General features: G+C 41.4%; 1 protein-coding gene across 2 annotated transcripts; it reads left to right on the top strand.

The window, feature by feature from the left end:
* Positions 1-537: 537 nt before the first annotated feature.
* On the top strand, positions 538-16281 carry LOC146578615 (myelin protein zero-like protein 2). Of its 2 annotated transcripts, XM_085269118.1 has the most exons (3): positions 2704-3324; positions 13246-13587; positions 13826-16281. In XM_085269118.1, the coding sequence occupies exons 1-3, from the start codon at positions 3261-3263 to the stop codon at positions 13954-13956; spliced, it is 537 nt and encodes a 178-aa protein (XP_085125244.1). In that variant the 5' UTR covers positions 2704-3260; the 3' UTR covers positions 13957-16281. The 2 variants fall into 2 exon arrangements, 1 of the variants encoding a protein (XP_085125244.1); XR_014891519.1 differs by lacking the exons at positions 2704-3324; positions 13826-16281 and adding an exon at positions 538-831 and having other exon boundaries at positions 13246-13753.
* The last annotated feature ends 837 nt before the right edge of the window (positions 16282-17118 follow it).

Raw genomic sequence — 17118 nt, 5'->3', positions numbered from 1 at the left:
ATCAATGTTTAATCTAATACACACCCAGCTGTGAGGAAAGCCACGTCACTATTCAAGTGTTTGTATGCGTCAGCGTTTTATTGTTGACTTTGATGTTTTAATCTCTTCAAAGTGAATAAATAAAATTCTATTGTCTTGTTAAATAATAAGGAAGAAATCAGTAGATTTGAAAATGTTCTGGCATGTTGCTCAGTGCATGAGTTGACATTGTGAATGATTAGATAAAGCAGAAACTTTAATTTTTTAGGTGTTGTGTTGATCAGAGTCAAGACTGAAACAGAAAGTACTTTTAACTGCTGACCGTTTTTATTAAATGTGTTCACTGTACTCTGGAATTGTGACCTTGTACATTTATTTATTTCACAGACTTTATCTTCATTTATGGACAGACATGTCATACAGAAACTGTCACACTTATGTCACTTTGTTTTATGTCTCATAATCCCACCTACAGAATGAGCAGATAAGAAAGGAATGTGGTTGCTAAGGAGATGTTGCTATGGACACTGCTGTCATACAGGTGCAGGGTGTGGGCTGTAGAAAACAGGATGACACAGAAATACAGGTTAGTTGGGTTTGTGGCTGTGCGGTACAGACGGCACTTTACACACAGATTTTACTTTTTATTTGTCTCCTTATTTTTGTAACTTTTTACTTGTTTTTCATCGAACCTCCTCCAGTAACCTTTGATTTACAGGAAAGCAATCGGGTATACCAAAGCTACACTTTCCAGATTTTAGTGGATTTTATGTTTTTGTTTTTGATTTTTTTATCATGATGGTCAGACGACTCTTTGAGGATTTTGGAGATCTCTTCAGAACAACAGTAACAGTAAGTGTTGACACCTTTCAGTTTTTTTAGCTCAACAAACTGTCACTGTACAGGAAGTGTTACGGGACACACACACACAAACTTCCTGCAGACTATTTGCTGCTACTCATCTTTTCCATGTTTTCTCTGTGTGTGTTTCTGCTGCTTCTTTGTCCTCACTGTAAACAGATGTACTGAGAGACTCCTGCACTGATGTTTCATAGGAAAGTCCAAACCACAAACTTGCCTCTAAAGACACCCACAGATATGTCATGTTAAAAATTTATATATTAATTATTATTAATTATTATTAATTAATTTATATAATATTAATTTTCTTTACATTGTCCTTCAGAAAGGCCACACTTTGTTTTATTTATTTGTGGTCTTGATTAGTAGTTCTCCAGGCTTTATGAAAGATTTTCAAATATTTTCTTTGGCGCTCGGCTGATTTTTCACTCATTTCACTCACACTCCTTATACCGGTTCAATTGTAACAAAAATGTTGTGTTTGTTTTTCACAAAAAATGAAGTCCGTTTACAAGTTAAGTTAAGTTAAGTTAGAAGTTGGCCACGAACGTCTTCATGCTGCGTTCCCGTTACCTTTGAAACGGTGCTACTAACATTAGTTAGAGAAGCGAGGCAGAAGGATATGTTTTTATTCGTAGCAAAACGGAGTCGTTCGTCCATTGTTAACAATACAGCGCATTGTCCGTCCATTATAGTTAAAAGCACTTTACACACATCCTAGGCATGGCGCCTAGTATAACTTATTCACCGAGATACAAATACAAAACCGGCATTGTACAAATTAGAGGTTGTACCAGTTTTATACTTTTTGTACGCACTACTGCAGCCTGGGATTGGAAATCTGGGTTTGTTAGACTTCTCTCAATCCAATTTACCGGAGGGGTGATGGAGCTGGACACGGGGTTTCTGATTTCCGTTGGACGAGAACGCGGCAGGGACAGGAATCGGACGTGTTGACTGGAGTGGGGAAGTAGTTATGACTAGTGATGGGCAGATGAAGCCCCATGAAGCACTGAAGCTTTTCATCCAATTGGTTCACCCCAACGCGAAGCTTCATGAAGCTTCATTTGCTCTAGCAGGACACCTACTGGACGTAAAAATAATAGCTGGCATGAATTTGAAGAGTGTGGCATTTTGCACACAGCCTGTAAATGTCAACAACAAAAGGAGTGTGTAAAACATCTATATTGTAGTGATGGCAGCATACTGTGTATATTTATAGTGGCAGTATGGAAAATTATCATTTGGAAATGCTTAAAATGGAAATGATCATTTACTGTGAGGTGAGGTGTGGTTGGGGTGTGGACAGTAGTTGTGCTTTTGTAACGTTGAGGTATGGACAGCTACACACTGAGGTCTCAGTCCTGCCTGTTCACATTTTATTCAGTAAAAACTAAATTTTCACTGCTTTTATGACCTTTTTAGTGGGGAGAACATAGCTAGGATTTAATGATTTAACAAGTCTTTTGAATCCTTTGTCCTCCACAATGCTAAATGGCTGTGAGTCCTCAATCACCATGCTGACCAGGTCTTCATCTATTGGAGATTGTTCTCCTGAGGAAAGACAATAAAGACAAAGCACAAATATAAATATCACACACGTAACTTATTACAGTTGTATAATATTGTTATATCATTTAGTAACATTACTGCATGCTATATTATCATGGCATTTGATGGCTCACCTGGTCTTGCTCCACGATCGGTGTCCCCCTTATTCTCATGCAAAGCTCTGTAGTGCCTAAGCATGGATGAGGTGTTGTTGTTATATCCCAGCTCCCTGGCACATAGCAAACACTTCACCTTGTACAAAAGTAAAGACAGCTTAACATAAATTGTATTGCACCATCATTATCATGAAAATACATCTTCTGTAGAAATTTACATACCTTGTTGGGAGGAATAAGATCAAAATGTTCCCACACAGGGGAGGACATCCTCCTCTTCTTAGCTGGCTCCATTCTCTCCTGACTTTCTCTCCTCACTCTCATAAACCTCCAAACGGTCTCCAAACTCTCACTAACCGCAACTCTCCATCAAACACCCACATTTTTGAATGAAGTCTGAGGGGTTTATATCGCTGTCATAGCTCGCGGCAAAGTTCGAACCACTTCATGAACCAGTCACGTGGTACAGCCGGGCAGCGAGGCTTCGGACGTCATCATTTTCAGCTCCTCCCATAAATGAAGCAAGCCTCGATACGCGCTTCGCGGAAACGCCCCCTCCATTACTCGACACACGCTCCGAAGCCTCGATACAGAACGTCCCATCACTAGTTCTGACTTTTAACCTTATTTCACGATTAACTAATTAATGTATTCAGGCTTTAAACTCAGGTTACGAGATATACCAAAAGTACGAACATCTATCCGTCCAACACTTAGAAGAAGCTAACGTCATCAGAAAGTGAAAACACGGAAATGGCAACCTCTGCGTCACTCTACTGTTTTATGTTTCTCGGTGTCTTCGGGTTTGTCTCTGCAGGTGAGATTTAACTGTTAGAAACCAAACTGTGATTCTCTCTGAGATGGACCCGGTTTTTCTAAAATAATTATAATTATTTTCGTAGTTTCTTTGTGTGACAGCGCCTCCTATCCGGCGCATAAATTTCCTTGCGCTTTTACACCAGTCTTTACGGTAGCGCCTTTTCGCTTTAGATAAAAATTCATTAAAAATCATCCTGAGTAGTTGATGTCCAACTTTCAACACATCCCTCCTCTGGGACACCTACTGTACCTGTGTGCCAAGTTTCAGCCAGATTTACTGTAGAATTCCTCAGATATTAAAGGAAACTTATATTCAATTCAATACAGTCAATACAATAGAATTATGTCAATTTTCAAAAATTCACACAGTAAAATTCACTGAGTAAATTTTACTCAAATTGAAAAAAAATTTACTCTAAAAAAGACAGTATTTGGTCCCAGTCTAAATGGAGTAAAGTTTACTCTTACGGTAGAGTTAAACTTTCAGAGTTAAATCTACTCTATTCAGTGCAAATATTTTAATACACATGATGATAATTTACTCAGTTTAGTATAAAATAAAAACACCTCCACCCTAATTTTACTCTGAGTAGAACAGAATTTTACTCTACATAGTATTTTATTCTAAATAGAGCAGAATTTTACTCAGAATTGAATTCTAATTTATTTCAAATAGAACAACATTTTCACTCCAAATAGAATTTAAATTTTACATACAACTAAATTTTACTCTAAATAGAATTAAAAGAAGAAAAATATGTGACTTTATTTCGCCCTCTATGTATTATCATTCACTGCAAGGTACAATAAATAAATCAGAAATTATTTATATTTTAACAGCCACCTTTATTGTTCACAGGAAACAGTATGGTACAATATAAAAACTGGAATCACTATCACTGTATGACACCTGTAAATCAAATGCTTTACAACAGAAAAGCTCTTCAACACAAATTACATGAGGTCCATCTCTTGTACACAAAACTTAAAAAGCATTAAAATGCTCATTCAGACACTGTTTGCAGTGCAAAGGTAATCAACAATAACCTGTCATCCTTCACAACAACATTGCAGATCTTGTGAAAAACTGGCATTTCACAATGGACTTTTAAACAAACTACTGAATCTGAAGTAGTAAATATTTCCATTGTGTTTTGCCCATCTAACATTTAACACCTTGGTGTTGTTTGGTAGCCGAAGAGTCTCTGCAATCTTACAGAACAGAGTCCATGGATCACTTTGAAATGCTTTATGAAGGAATTAGCATTTGTCTGGGACCTCTTGCAAATGAAACAAAACATTCCAGCTCAACACTCTTAGTAGAAAAAAAAATATTCAACGCAGCATCCGAGCCCTCAACTCTGCAACCCTAGGATTCACTTTGGTTGTATCAACATCTATCTCGTAAATGGTGGTCTGCAGGAAGTTGTACATATTGACCAGATCGTGGTCATATGACGTACCAAAGACAAAGTGAGCTTTGAAAAGCACATCAAAACAAGCAAGAGAGCCTGGTGACTTACAAGGTACTGCATGTTTGTCTATCACAATGAAGTACTTGTGAATCACATTCCTCTGAGTGCCCACTGCAAGGAGGTATGGTTGAAGGTTCTCCGTGATGCCATCGAGATGCCCCTGGATGCTAGTTCCCGTCTGTGACACAAAGACAGATAAACGTTCCAACATGATAAGACTCCGGTTAAAAAACAAGAAGCTGACAGAATTAAGGACAGATACAAAACAGACAAAACTAGTTCAATTTTAACTACTAGCTTGTCAAAACTAGTATCTGTTATCTGTATATCTACAAAAATCTATATGCAGATATAATCTATATAAATATGTTAATTACCATGACAGTTAATTTGTTGAAATTGTAGCATTTCTATTTACAATTTATCCGGCCTCGGATAAAGCGGATGAAGATGGATGGATGGATGGACAGTGCAGGAGGTGTTTGATAAATTATGTTCATTCCCAGGTTTCCTGAAGGCAACATGAAAAAATGGACCATCTTGAGCCTGCAGCGGTCTGCTGTCACTCATGATTCCCCGCCCCTCTCTGTGTAGCCACGCCCACCAGGCCAAAACAGGGCCAAAAGTCTGTAACTGAAAAATAGAGATCTGAAAGTGAAAAAAAAAAATTGAAGCTGAGAGAAAAATCCGAACCTGAAGAATTTTTTTTGCACATTAATTTAAAAGATCTGAATCTGAAAAAATGTAATCTGAGACTGAATAGATTTTTTAAAAATAATAATAATGAAAAGAAGATTACTGAAAAATTTTAAATAAAGTTTACTCAGAGAAATAATACAAATATTCAAAACGTTTGATTTTATTTTAAATCCAACTCTTTCTTTTTCAAAGTTCACTCTAAAAATGTGACTTTTGCTTTCAGTTTACATATTTTCGATTTCAAATTTTTCTTTTAACTACACAAACATTATGGCCCTGATTTAACTCCATAACAGTCGCCTCCGTTCCACTGCGGGATAAAGAAAATGGCGGCAGAAACGAAACTTAAGACATCAAGACAAGACTACAAGACATCTACAGGAAGCGCTGCCTGAGGAAAGCGGGGAGGATCATCAAGGACTCCAGTCACCCCAGCCATAAACTGTTCAGACTGCTTCCATCAGGAAGGAGGTTCTGCAGCATCCGGTCCCGTACCAGCAGACTGAGAGACAGCTTCTTCCATCAGGCCATCAGACTGCTGAACATTTCATAGACACCTCAGCTTCACTACTGGAACTTCAACATTATGCACTACACACTGTATATAAATGCCACTTGTTTTGCACATATTCAACTCTGTATATTTTATATATTTTATTTTTTTATTTTTTTTACTATTTAATTTGTAAAAATGTGTGTATACACACACACACACACACACACACACACACACACACACGTAGGAAAATATTTAGTACACACATCCAGAAATGCATACACTATTATATATTGTACATATATTTATTAGTTTCAGATTAGCCATTCTTGTATTTTGCTCGTTTGTGTTGTTGTGTTTGCACATCTCTGTTGCTTGTGGGGCAACTTTCAACACATCCCTCCTCTGGGTCACCTACTGTACCTGTGTGCCAAGTTTCAGCCAGATTTACTGTAGAATTCCTCAGATATTAAAGGGTACTTGTATCCAATGCAATACAGCCAATACACTACAATTATGTCAATTTTCAAAAATTCAGGAAAAATCATCCTGAGTAGTTGAGGTCCAACTTTCAAGAGATTCCTCCTCTGGGACACCTACTGTACCTGTGTGCCAAGTTTCAGCCAGATTTACTGTAGAATTCCTCAGATATTAAAAGAAACTTATATTCAATTCAATACAGTCAATACAATAGAATTATGTCAATTTTCAAAAATTCATTAAAAACCATCCTGAGTAGTTGATGTCCAACTTTCAACAGATTCTTTCTCTTTTACACCTACTGTACCTGTGTGCCAAGTTTCAGCCAGATTTACTGTAGAATTCCTCAGATATTAAAGGAAACTTATATTCAATTCAATACAGTCAATACAATAGAATTATGTCAATTTTGCAAAATGCATTAAAAATCATCCTTAGTAGTTGATGTCCAACTTTCAACAGATTCCCCCTCTGGGACACCTACTGTACCTGTGTGCCAAGTTTCAGCCAGATTTACTGTAGAATTCCTCAGAAATTAAAGGAAACTTATATTCAACGCAATCAGCCAATACAATAGAATTATGTCAATTTTCAAAAATTCATTAAAAATCATCCTGAGTAGTTGAGGTCCAACTTTCAACACATTCCTCCTCTGGGACACCTACTGTACCTGTGTGCCAAGTTTCAGCCAGATTTACTGTAAAATTCCTCAGAAATTAAAGGCCATTTATATGCAATTCAATATAGCCAATACACTACAAATATGGAATTTTTCAAAAATTTATTAAAAATCATCCTGAGTAGTTGAGGTCCAACTTTCAACAGATTCTTTCTCTGGGACACCTACTGTACCTGTGTGCCAAGTTTCAGCCAGATTTACTGTAGAATTCCTCAGATATTAAAGGAAACTTATATTCAATTCAATACAGTCAATACAATAGAATTATGTCAATTTTCAAAAATTCATTAAAAATCATCCTTAATAGTTGTGGTTTCAACCCTTTTTCTAGTCAGTGGGTGTGTGGGCAGACAACTCTGGCTTGTCACCCAGTTGGATTTCCTTGTATTTGTAAGTTGGCACTATCTACAAATCAGGACACATTAACTATGATATTTAAAAAATGACATGATGACATAGTCCTTGGTCAGTTTACCAAGCATTTCTCAGTTTTGTTCTTTATAGTTCTGTTCATCATATCATTGTTTGTGAGTCCTGGATTATTTGATGATATGTTTACATTATGTATTCTTTTGTTTTCAGTTCCATATTGCTTTTAAGTGTAGTTCTTTTTTAGCGTTCCACAAGTGGATGCAAGACTTGTGAAAACACTCTAGTGTTAAAGCCAGTCTTGTCTTCATGTCTGTTTATGGTTTTGTCTGTGTCAAGCTCGTGTATCTTAGGTCTGTGTTTTAGTTTGGTGGCCTCTTGTCTCTTTCTTGTGTTGAGCCTTACGTCCACTGTCTTCTTATTCCCAATGTATCCCTGCTGTGTTACACAGCTGTCTCCAATTCCCCTAATCGCCATCCTATTTATACATTTTGCCAATCTCCCGGTCTGAAGTACTCGATTCTATTCTATTCTATTTATACAGGGAGTGCAGAATTATTAGGCAAGTTGTATTTTTGAGGAATAATTTTATTATTGAACAACAACCATGTTCTCAATGAACCCAAAAAACTCATTAATATCAAAGCTGAATGTTTTTGGAAGTAGTTTTTAGTTTGTTTTTAGTTTTAGCTATTTTAGGGGGATATCTGTGTGTGCAGGTGACTATTACTGTGCAGAATTATTAGGCAACTTAACAAAAAACAAATATTTACCCATTTCAATTATTTATTTTTACCAGTGACACCAATATAACATCTCCACATTCACAAATATAAATTTCTGACATTCAAAAACAAAACAAAAACAAATCAGCGACCAATATAGCCACCTTTCTTTGCAAGGACACTCAAAAGCCTGCCATCCATGGATTCTGTCAGTGTTTTGATCTGTTCACCATCAACATTGAACAAGGAGGCCATGTCATTAGTTTTTCTTCTTTTATACCCTTTCTTGCCAGCCACGCTGTGGAGTACTTGGACGCGTGTGATGGAGCATTGTCCTGCATGAAAATCATGTTTTTCTTGAAGGATGCAGACTTCTTCCTGTACCACTGCTTGAAGAAGGTGTCTTCCAGAAACTGGCAGTAGGACTGGGAGTTGAGCTTGACTCATCCTCAACCCGAAAAGGCCCCACAAGCTCATCTTTGATGATAGTTTGATTTAGTTGGAGTTGACTATACCAAGATGGCGCCGCGTATGGATGCCCTGGTGCTTCAGTGCGTTACTTTTGTTTTGTTTTTGTGCTTTTCTTCTGTGTCTGGGCACTCCTCTGGATACTCTTACACCAGAGAAGAGCTTCTTAACCACAGGACTACAACACCTGTGGATTTATTTCCAATATTTGTCGCATCTGCAGCAGATTTACTGCAGACTCTGACCAGGAAAGCGAGACGCCGAAAGAGAGGGAAGCGAGCCGGCGCACTCGTGCGTCTGAGGAGACGCGGACTGCGAACTGCTCTTCCTGGGATCTTCCTTTCCAATGTACGCTCACTCAGGAATAAGATAGACGAACTGTCCCTGATGAGAAGCATGAACAGAGACTTTGCCTCCTCCTGTGTCTTGTGTTTCACGGAGTCGTGGCTCTGTGAGGACATCTGCGTGCTCAAGCTGGAGGGCTTTCATCTGCTGCGCGCGGACCGGCAGGCCTCTCTCTCTGGTAAGACCAAAGCTGGAGGTGTCTGCTTCTACATCAATAGTGGCTGGTGCACAGATGTAACAGTGATTGCTCAGCACTGCTCTCCCTCTCTGGAATATCTTTTTATTCACTGCAAACCGTTTTATTCTCCGCGGGAGTTTGCTTCATTCATCCTGGCCGCTGTTTACATCCCGCCAGACACGGATGCGCAAGCAGCTCAGTGCGCACTCGCGGAGCAGATTCTCCACATGGAGCGGACATTCCCGGACTCTCTCATCATTGCTCTTGGGGACTTTAACAAAGCCAATCTGAGCCATGAGCTTCCGAAATATAAACAATATATTAAATGCCCGACCAGAGAGGAGAGGACATTAGACCACTGTTACAGCACGATCAGCGGGGCCTATCGCGCGGTGCCCCGCGCTTCACTCGGACTTTCTGACCACGTCATGATCCACCTAATCCCCGCGTACAGACAGAGGCTGAAGCTCTCCAAACCTGTCGTGAGGACTAAAAAACTGTGGAGCAACGAGGCTGTGGAGGAGCTTCGCACGTGTTTGGAGACCACAGACTGGGACACATTGAAGGCTGCTTCTAACAGCTTGGACGAGTTTACGGACACTGTCACCTCCTATATCCACTTCTGTGAGGACAGCATTGTGCCATCACGCACCAGGGTGAGTTATAACAATGACAAACCCTGGTTTACTCCTAAACTCAAAAAGCTGTGGCTGGAAAAGAGCAAGGCGTTCAGAAGCGGAGACAGAGACTGCTACAGAGAGGCCAAGTACAGGTTCACTAAAGAAGTGGACATTGCTAAACATCAGCACTCTGAGAAGATGCAGCAGCAGATCTCAGAGAATGACTCGGCCTCTGTGTGGAAAGGTTTTAGGAATATCACCAACTACAAGCCTAAAACCCCCCACTCCACTGATGACTTGCTCTTAGCCAACACCCTTAACGACTTTTACTGCCGTTTTGACGAGCCATCAGGCAGCCTTCACACCTCCAACGGCCCCAACAATAGAGACACTTTGGACACTCATTCCCCCACCTCTCCCCCCTCCATAGAGCCATCACCACCTTCAAACACTTCACCTACAACACCCCCCTCCTCACCCCACACAAAAGAGGATTTCACACCACCTCCCACCACAACTCTTCATATTCATGAAGCAGATGTGAGGAAGCAGTTTAAGAGTCTGAATGCTCGGAAAGCTCCCGGCCCAGACGGCGTGTCTCCTGCCACCCTCAGACACTGTGCAAACGAGCTGGCCCCAGTGTTTTCTGGCATTTTCAACTCCTCACTGCAGGCATGTCATGTGCCTGCCTGCTTCAAGTCCTCTACCATAATCCCTGTCCCCAAGAAACCTAGGATCACTGGACTAAATGACTACAGACCCGTGGCTCTGACATCTGTGGTCATCAAGTCATTTGAGCGCCTAGTTCTCTCCCATCTCAAGACCCTCACGGCCCCCCTCCTGGACCCCCTGCAGTTTGCATATAGAGCCAACAGGTCTGTAGATGACGCCATCAACATGGCCCTACACTTCATCCTGCAGCATCTGGATTCCCCAGGAACCTACGCCAGGATCCTGTTTGTGGACTTCAGCTCTACCTTCAACACCATCCTTCCAGACCATCTCCGAGGCAAGCTTTCCCAGATGAATGTGCCTGATCCCATCTGCCGGTGGATCACTGACTTCCTGACGGACAGGAAGCAGCATGTGAGGCTGGGAAAGAATGTCTCGGACTCCCGGACCATCAGCACTGGCTCCCCTCAGGGCTGTGTTCTTTCTCCTCTGCTCTTCTCCCTATACACCAACTGCTGCACCTCCACCCACCAGTCTGTCAAGCTAATCAAGTTTGCAGATGACACCACCGTTATTGGGCTCATCTCGGACGGGGATGAGTCTGCCTACAGGAGGGAGGTTGAACGTCTGGTGTCCTGGTGCAGCCACAACAACCTGGTGCTGAATGCCCAGAAGACAGTGAAGATTATTGTGGACTTCAGGAAGCACACAGCCCCACTCCCCCCCATCACCCTGACTGACACCCCCATCACCTCTGTGGACTCATTCCGCTTCCTGGGTACCACCATCACCCAGGACCTGAAGTGGGAGCCCACCATCACCTCCGTCATCAAGAAAGCCCAGCAGAGGATGTACTTCCTGAGGCAGCTGAAGAAATTCAACCTGCCAACACGGACGATGATGCAGTTCTACACTGCAATCATCGAGTCCATCCTCACCTCCTCCATCACCATGTGGTACGCTGGAGCCACTATCAGGGACAAACAGAGACTGCAGCGTGTTGTGCGCTCTGCTGAGAAGGTGATTGGCTGCAGACTCCCATCTCTGCAGGACCTGTACACCTCCAGGACATTGCGGCGTGCAGCTCGGATCTCAGCTGACCCTTCTCACCCTGGACACAGTCTGTTTGACCTGCTCCCCTCAGGCAGGAGGCTCCGGTCCATTCGCACCAGAACCTCTCGCCATAAGAACAGTTTCTTCCCCTCTGCTGTTGGTCACATGAACAATAACCACATGACTGTTCCCGCTACTAACACATGACCCTACGCTGTGTTCACTGCATCATTCCATGTTTGCACTGATCACCACCTGCACTCATGTATATATCTTTCTACGTAGCACTCTTAACTCTCATTCTCATGTATATATCTCATGTATATCTCATGTATATCTCATGCATATATCTTTCTACGTAGCACTTTTAATTCTTATTCTTACTTTTATTTTTTCATGTCTATTTAAGCGCAACTTATGACACTATGTTTGCACTGAAGCACCGCAGCAATTTCCTGATGTTGTAAACCTGCTCAACATTTGGCAATAAACCCCTTTCTGATTCTGATTCTGATAGCAGCCCAAACCAGTACTCCACCTCCACCTTGCTGGCGTCTGAGTGGGACTGGAGCTCTCTGCCCTTTACCAATCCAGCCACGGGCCCACCCATCTAGCCCATCAAGACTCACTCTCATTTCATCAGTCCATAAAACCTTAGAAAAACCAGTCTTGAGATATTTCTTGGCCCAGTCTTGACGTTTCAGCTTGTGTGTCTTGTTCAGTGGTGGTCGTCTTTCAGCCTTTCTTACCTTGGCCATGTCTCTGAGTATTGCACACCTTGTGCTTTTGGGCACTCCAGTGATCTTGCAGCTCTGAAATATGGCCAAACTGGTGGCAAGTGGCATCTTGGCAGCTGCACGCTTGACTTTTCTCAGTTCATGGGCAGTTATTTTGCGCCTTGGTTTTTCCACACGCTTCTTGCGACCCTGTTGACTATTTTGAATGAAACGCTTGATTGTTCGATGATCACGCTTCAGAAGCTTTGCAATTTTGAGACTGCTGCATCCCTCTGCAAGATATCTCACTATTTTTTACTTTTCTGAGCCTGTCAAGTCCTTTTGACCCATTTTGCCAAAGGAAAGGGAGTTGCCTAATAATTATGCACACCTGATATAGGGTGTTGATGTCATTAGACCACACCCCTTCTCATTACAGAGATGCACATCACCTAATATGCTTAATTGGTAGTAGGCTTTCGAGCCTATACAGCTTGGAGTAAGACAACATGCATGAAGATGATGATGTGGACAAAATACTCATTTGCCTAATAATTCTGCACTCCCTGTAATGAAGGAGGATGTGCAGACAGAGGTGGATGCTATGGTTAGGGTGGAGGCTGATAATTTGCTCTGATAACCTGTAAAGAAGGAGAAGAAAAAGTCAATAATATTATCACAAAACTAAGTATAAATGTTTTAAAAGAGCACATGTAATATCCTGTAGAAATCATTATAATATTATACTTAAATTATTACTTTTACATTGTTTCTTTATGCTAGCTGATCTAACACATTTTCAAACAGGTATCTGACTCTGACTTAGTCCCATCACAAGAAGCAGAGCACATCAGGCTCACCAAATGTTCTGGTTTCTCAAGCCTTTTTCCCCCCTAGAAATTATTATGTTTAACCTCTCTGCTCTGTGTTGTTTCCTCTTTCAGACCAGGAAATCATCTCAGGACATAACGTCACTCTGCCATGTCGTGCAAATAACAAGATCCCTATCATAGCAGTAAACTGGAGGAGAGCTGACCTGGGGGAGCAATATGTCCTTTTTTACCGGGATGAGCAATTTGTTCCAGATCAACAGCATCCATCTTTTAAGAACCGGGTGGATCTGCAGGACAGACAGATGAAGGATGGAGACGTGTCTTTGATTCTGAAGGATGTGACGATTAATGACACTGGAACATACGAGTGTCAAGTTGCCCAGAGAGAACCAAACCAAGAGATAGCCAATTTAAAGATCATCAACACATCCAAACTCAGCATTGTTCCTCCAGGTGAGTGAGTAGAGTTGAGTGTGTGTGTGATCAGAGGTGAAGCTGCTTCCTGGTTGTTGATGTTTGTTTCTAAAGATGTTGTTGATGAGACTTTGTAGAAAGCAGCTGGTCTGAGTGATGTGATCAGAGTGCAGTAGATAATGTCTGACAGCAGTTTGAAGAGGAAATGGATTCTGTTCTGTTCTTCACTCATCACCTACCTGACAGCTGACACCTCACACCTGTTTCTCACCTGCAGGTCGGCCAGGAGGAGACACAGAGGACGGAGGGAAGAAGGATAGACAGAGGAAAAATGGATCTGTTGGGCTGAAAGTTTGTCTGACAGTTTTTAGCATGCTTCTTCTTGTTGCTGTTGGTTTTGCAATCTAGAGAACAACAGACACTTCCTGCTGATCAGAAGCTTGTTTTGAAATGTCCCGAAGATTTTAACGGATTGACTCTGAGTCTCCTGTCGAGGTTCCAACTTCTTGGTGTTGTCATTGAAAAGAATGACAGATATGAACAATGCTGACCATTCAATTTGTAGATTTTGATTTGATTTTAAATTCGTATGTGATTATCTCAAGAATGGATGAATGCCTTAATTTCTGTTGTAGGAAATTGGACCTTGCCGACTGTCCATACAATACACAGACATCACATTGGGGAGACAGGTCAGACTAGGTGGCATAAAGGAAAAACTGTCAAATGTGTAACACAAAAGGGCAGATGAGGAGAAAAAAAAGAAATTCTGCTCATACTGGTCCCCAAAAGGGAGTCAGCATGAGAAGAAAAACAAAAACTCCATTGCACAAAAAAGCACAGATAACTTCACACCTTAACCCCATGAAACACAGACAAGCAACGGGGCGGGAGTATGCCAATGTGCACAGCTGCATCTGGGATGCTGCGATCGCGCATCCGAAGCTGAGCAGCTGTACACATTGGATGGGAGGCAACCATTGGAGGCGATTGGATATGGGTAAGGGAGGGTGGTGGTGAGTGTTTATCAGTGTCAGTGTACATGTGTGTGTGCGTGTGGGAGTGTGTGTCCTGAGTTCAGCCTGAGAAAGTGTCCTTTTGCCTAATTAGTCGAAGATCAACAGTCCGCAGCCTACGCGGGTGGCCTTGAGGGATCTGGCAAGAGAGTCAGTTAGTTCTTATTGTCGTGTCTCAGGGAAGAATTGTTGTTGTTCTCCTCGGCGTCACCCTTCAAGCGTTGACAGTGTTCGCCTTCAAGTGTCCGGCTCGCGCTGTCATGAGGGAGGGGGGACAGCCGCATGAGAAATGTTGGTTATGTTGTTTTAGTACGAGCAAAATGCATCTGAATTTACACTTGTTCTTAATGTCCATCACTGGTCCCTAGGTTTATCAGTCTTCCGTTGAAGGGATCTTTCTTTTGAACAGCTGTCACAGCTTGCTTCAGTTTCTTATAAGCCAGAGCCAAGCCACCAAGAACCCAGTTATCATGGTTCTGAATAGGTAGATGTCTTCAATGTCCTCAATAGACCGTCCCGCCAGGCACACGACTCCCCACTTCTGCCACCCGTCCATCATGTATCCAGCAGGGAACGTCCCTCCAGGACACTCAGGCTCTCCCAAATCCAGGCTTCTCGTCGAAAATAGAGTGTTAACTGCATTAAGGGACCAGTTGATCAAATCCAGAGTTCTTCTTGAGATTTTAGAGAACAAGAAAAAAAATGAGAGGCTCTATCAGGGTTAGAGTCAGATGAGACCAGACAAGGACATAGAAGCTGGCAGGGGAGATAAGGAAAGGAGAGGGTGAAGGATGCGTCCACCTCCACCGAAAGCTGAAGCAGTAAAAATAGATGAAGTTCTGTGGATTATAAATAATTTGTCTGATGGTGTTCAAAATTGATTGGTCAGCTGAATAAAGTCTTTCAGGTTACTGTTATTTTGTATTACGAAACCAAAGAAAGTTCCATGTAGCTACAACGTTTCCTCACTGTTATCTATGAAACTTCAACTGTTTCTTTTAATGACTCTTCACACTGTTATTGAATTTTAAACATTTCCAGAGCTGGTCACATATTGTTGATTTGTTTTTTAGATTGTTTTTGTTCATTGTTTTTTTTCTTTTTAATGTATTAACTGAAGTTTTTCTCTGGGTATTTATTTTTCTAAAGATTTTAATCAGAGGCTTTTTGAACAAGTTGATGCAGATTTTACCTGAATTGCAATCAGTCAAATGCAAAAGTAACAGTTCTATGTGAATCAATAAAACACTGTTACGTTGCCACTATGGCACACTCTGTTATCCATGTATCCAAGCTTTAAAACTGAGAACAAACAATCACATTTAGTTTGATGTGCTGTTTTATTCATTTACTTGTTGAGTGAGAGGTCACTGGTTCAGTTGCAGCTATACAAAATGCTTTGGGGGTTGAGTCAGTCAATTATCTGCCAATTGTTAGTAGGGAGCAGGTGAAAGTTCTTTACAGTTTGTGTAAATGTGGAAGCAATACCCCATCTTGGAAGTAATAGATAAATGCATGAAAATGCTGCTAGTTAATGCAAGACTGCACTGAACATACCACTGTGTACAGTTTTTACCTTATAAATAAAAAAAGTGCAGTTGTTGATGTTTGTCCACCAGAGGGCACTCTGCAACTTCCATGATGACAACATGTTTAGAGCACCACAAATGCAATCGTCTGATATGAATGGAATGAGAGCGTAAACAATCCACAACCTGTGTGCAATAAAACAAGTTCATTGTCATGCTGTCTCAGTAAATCTGTTTTGTGTTTTATTCAATTTTATTTTGCGTGAAATGAAATATTGTCCGATATAACAGATTTTTAAATCACGCGTTAGTATTGGAATTGGTCCTGTACTGGAGCTGTTTGTATGTTATTTCTCCAGGCCTATAGGGGGCGCAGGTTTGCACAGTTTGCTATGTTGAGCCAATTAGTCACTAGAAGAAGTGTGATAGGAAGTGTTTGCTCATGAGTGAAGTGAACATGGTGTGTTTCTTCCGATCCAAAGCCATCCATTCCGTTAAATCCCTTTGAGTGGCAATATGAGTACGTTTCTTAGTTGTGTTTACCTTTCAGACAGGGTATATGACATTATTGAAGCGAGTTGGAAAAATTTGATGTGTTTTATATGTCCACTTAAGTTCAACCCAAGCTAATGTTTATGTGACATTTCTGTATTCTGTATCATTTCAGTTTCACACTTTTTTGCATTAAATCCTGTCCAAATACAACACGTGCCTGTTCCTTGGAGGAAGTGATGCAAGAGAGAGTTTAGCTGGCTGTGAATCTCAATACAGGACACTGGGTCACATTGGGTGCAACAGTACAGGTCCCGTATAAATCTGATTATAACCTGGAATAAGCATTCCAAACATCCAAATAATGACATAGGTCGTGTCCAAATTCATGGGCTGCATCCTCCTGAGGACCCGGCCTTCGCGGTCTACCCGAGCAGCGAAAGTCCGCGGTGATCTGAAAATGATGTGCCGGGAGTTGTGCCGTTCTCGGCCGCATCAGTGACCCTCGAGCTCCCAGCTAGCTATCGAGCTGG

Source organism: Mchenga conophoros, linkage group LG3 (genome assembly GCF_057382185.1).
Source record: "Mchenga conophoros isolate Kocher_MC1m ecotype Shallow Benthic linkage group LG3, M_conophoros_male_GT1.1, whole genome shotgun sequence".
NCBI lineage: Eukaryota > Metazoa > Chordata > Actinopteri > Cichliformes > Cichlidae > Mchenga > Mchenga conophoros.
This window is presented reverse-complemented; position numbering and strand designations above follow the sequence as displayed.

Bases quoted from the DNA above. Each gene is read 5' to 3' on its own strand.
- LOC146578615 (XM_085269118.1), top strand. From the start codon at position 3,261: ATGGCAACCTCTGCGTCACTCTACTGTTTTATGTTTCTCGGTGTCTTC. The intron at 3,325-13,245 runs GTGAGATTTAAC...TTCCTCTTTCAG, and splicing joins CTTCGGGTTTGTCTCTGCAG to ACCAGGAAATCATCTCAGGA. The intron at 13,588-13,825 runs GTGAGTGAGTAG...TCTCACCTGCAG, and splicing joins ACTCAGCATTGTTCCTCCAG to GTCGGCCAGGAGGAGACACA.